General features: G+C 42.7%; 1 protein-coding gene across 1 annotated transcript; it reads left to right on the forward strand.

Moving 5' to 3' along the window:
- The first annotated feature begins 328 nt into the window (after nucleotides 1-328).
- Nucleotides 329-3,330, forward strand: KCNRG (potassium channel regulator). The gene is made up of 2 exons (XM_075262963.1): nucleotides 329-975; nucleotides 3,081-3,330. The coding sequence occupies exons 1-2, from the start codon at nucleotides 395-397 to the stop codon at nucleotides 3,328-3,330; spliced, it is 831 nt and encodes a 276-aa protein (XP_075119064.1). The 5' UTR covers nucleotides 329-394.
- The last annotated feature ends 274 nt before the right edge of the window (nucleotides 3,331-3,604 follow it).

Here is a 3,604-nt window from a genome sequence, read left to right on the forward strand (position 1 = left end):
AATCCGGACACCAGAACAGAGACACATACTATTTGTTACAAATATAGCAGGGATTACAATGAACAGCTTTATATATATATATATATATATATATATATATATATATATATATATATAATCTGTGTATATCTCTATTAAACTCCTACAAAAACTCAATATTTATTTATTGATCAGAAGCCAAAACTGAAATAAAATGCTTATAGCTCCATGCCACTTGCTGACTCCCATGAGGTATATAGTGACACTATCTTCCAGTGTTGTATTAGAAGGTGTTCCCAGGCAACTCGAGCACACCCAGTTTAGTTTATGGTTGCCATGCACAGGGCCTTTGCTTTGTGCAGCTTGCAGGAATCTCTCAGTGAGAACTTCCTAAAGTCCTGGAAGGTGGTCCAGAATGAGCAACCCAGAAGTGATAACCCTCAACGTGGGCGGCACCAAGTTCAGCACGCTGGCATCAACCCTTCTCAGATTTTCAGACTCAAAATTTGCACATATGCTGGATGGCAGTGATCGGGACTTTAGGGTCGTTAATGGCCAATATTTTGTGGACCGGGATGGAACGTTATTCAACTACATTTTAGATTATCTCAGGACATCGCATTTGACTTTGCCTTCGGACTTCTCAGATTATGAAAGACTTCAGAGGGAAGCCGAGTTCTACCAGATCTCATCCTTGGCTGAACAGTTGGGTCAGGAGAATTTCTATCGCCCCAGAATGGAGATCTTAGAGGTGCGCTTTCTACTGCAGGAAACCCATGCGTTTTTCCGCGTCTTCTGTTCGTGCAGCAGCACCATCGAAGCTCTCGCTGATCGTATTGTAATGTATATAGAGCAGCCAATAGGAGTTCAAAGCTGGAACTTTCCATATGCCTCACAGAAACCTGTGGCTCCAGTTCCTCTGCAAAGACCATCCCATCATGACCTGGTGTTTCAGTGTGGAACAGACTACTCAACAGGAGACCAGTTTGGGGCCAGGTAAGTTACATATTTATTATATACTTACTAGGTAATGCGTACCAGTAGGTTTATGAGCTGATGTCATCTCATGAAGAATCTGTAAGTCCTGTCACATAGGACTCTAGTTGTGCTTTATGGCTGTCCTGCTGTTATTCCTCCTGGCAAGACAGACATTGACGACAGACAGTGGAGCGAGTCGTGTAGAATTTGTAATAAATTTTATTTATATAACACCAAAACAGACATTGACAAGTAATAAATCAATTCACAAAATAGGAGGGCGAGCCTTGTTTGCAAGAGCTTACGATCTATGAGGTCAATGGGGTGACTAGGAGGTGCTTATATGGTGGACCAATTTTATGCAAAAGGTTACTATAAATATACAAATATATAAAGCCGTGTGAGCCATTCACCAGCCTGTATACTTTTATGAACAGATCCAAGTGTAGGGGCACAGAAGGTTAGGCCTCAGGCACGCACGGATGCTAGGGTGAAACCTAAGGTGGGGTCCAGTCTTTGGGTCCGTTTGGGGACCTGAAAAATAGAAATCCAATCTGCTTAAATGCAGTTACCTGAAAACTATAGAGGGGTCTACGGGTTTCCACGTGGAGGCCTTGGTCACAATTCAGGACACATCCCACTTGTCTGTTTTGCAAACCATGCTCACCGCTCCCCAACGAATGGGGCCACGGAAACACGGCCGGCACACATATGTCATCCAGACCAAGCCCATACCATTCAATCAGAGCTCAGTAACATACACACGGCCATGTGCAGGTCACCTTACACACAGATAAAGACATCTCCTGTAGGATTACTAGTGTCATGAACAGATGAGGGTCAGTTTTAGGGAGCGTATCTGCAGAAGTGTTTAGATTCGGGAAATAAAATTTGTCTGAATCTGGACAACCCCTTTAAGAGTTCAGGGTCCTCCATGGCGGCATACAGAGCAGTCCGTAACATTAGCACCATCCACTGGACTGCAAAGCTCAGAATAAGTTGAAATTAAGTGAATGACATATTAGAGATGAGAGCATACTATTCAAAACACCCATTTCAAATAGCACGCACCCATAGGAATGAATGGACGCAGACAGCACGCAGAGGGTTAAGCGGCTGACCACCGGAAAAGTCTGCATGCCAGCCGCTTCCATTCATTCCTATGGGTGCGTGCTATTCTAAACGGCCTTTTCGAATAATACTCACTCATCTCTTATAATTATAAAACCCTATAATCTGCTCTTGCGCTATAACATACTGCTGCCACATTCGCCTATATTTTCAACAGGATGGGCTCTTATAACGTAATTTTGTTTCAGGTAATAGATTTCACGTAATAAAGGGTAGAATATATTTTGTAACTTCTTTCAATGAATGTAGAACCCCAATCTATAAACTATAAACTATTGATACAAACTCATTATTTAACCACAAACCTATTCCAGCAGAAAATACCAATACTATCTTGGAAATGCAGTATAAGACCTGTATAGTAGTGCTCTTGAGAATACACACTTAGGCAGAGGCCCCACGTTGCAGAAACTCAGCTTTTTTTGTTGCAGTTTTTTGAGCCAAAGCCAAGAATGACTACAAAAGGAATGGGGTATTCTATAAAAAGTTCTTATACTTTTCCCTTCTGCTCAATCCACTCCTGACTTTAGCTCAAAAAACTGCAAACCCCCCCCCCCCCCCCAAGAAAAAAAAACCCCAAAAAACAAAAAAACACACCACAACAGCTGCATTTCAGCAATGTGAGACCTTAGCCTTAAGGCTGGGTTTGCTGAAAATTGTTGGCTATAAAAGGTGCTGCATATCTGACTTTTGTCCAGCAGTTTCACCTGACCGCTCCCACTATAGTCCCACAATATCGGTTCTATTGGTGCCTGCTACTTTAGCAGTCCATTGTTAGGCTGAGTTCACACAGAGTTTTTTTTGGTCAGGAATTTGCCTCAAAATCAGCCTCCTAATACAAAAAAAAAAAAACAACAAAAAACTGTGTGAACTCAGCCTTAGGGTCCCCTGACAGACCAGAACAATGGCCACACAGGCACAGATGTGAACCTAGAATAAGAATGTACTAGGTCTATGAATACACTGACATCAGCTCCATACTGTTTGGACAGGTACGTCTCCATAAAACCAGACCAGAGGAAGTTACTGAATGGCACCAATGTGCTGGGGCTACTGCTGGATATTCTGCTCAAAGAAGGCTTCAGTCTGGTGAGCACCAGAGCCGTGTCCACAGAAGAGAAAGTGGAGTGCTATACGTTTGAGAGGAAGAAAAAACCAGAAGTCCTGACCATCACCGAGAACCCCAAACCAGAAAGAACCATAATCCAAACCAAACAGGCCAAATCTAACAAAAAGAGATGAGTGGACAGCACTTCAAGTCTGATCAGCGATTTTACATTCCAGGGGCCCAAACAAATGAAATAAGGATTTTCTGAAGGATTTCAGTAAATTTACCAAAATACTAAACTATGAGACTGTTCAATATATGGAAGGCGTCTTCATTAGAGATCAGCGAGTACTATTAGAAATGGCCATTTCAAATAGCACGCACTCTCAGGAATGAATGGAAGCGGCCGGTCGCTTAACCCCCTGCGTGCCGGCTGCGTCCATTCATTCCTATGGGTGTGTGCTATTT

The sequence above is a fragment of the Leptodactylus fuscus genome, chromosome 2 (genome assembly GCF_031893055.1).
Source record: "Leptodactylus fuscus isolate aLepFus1 chromosome 2, aLepFus1.hap2, whole genome shotgun sequence".
Classification (NCBI taxonomy): Eukaryota; Metazoa; Chordata; class Amphibia; order Anura; family Leptodactylidae; genus Leptodactylus; species Leptodactylus fuscus.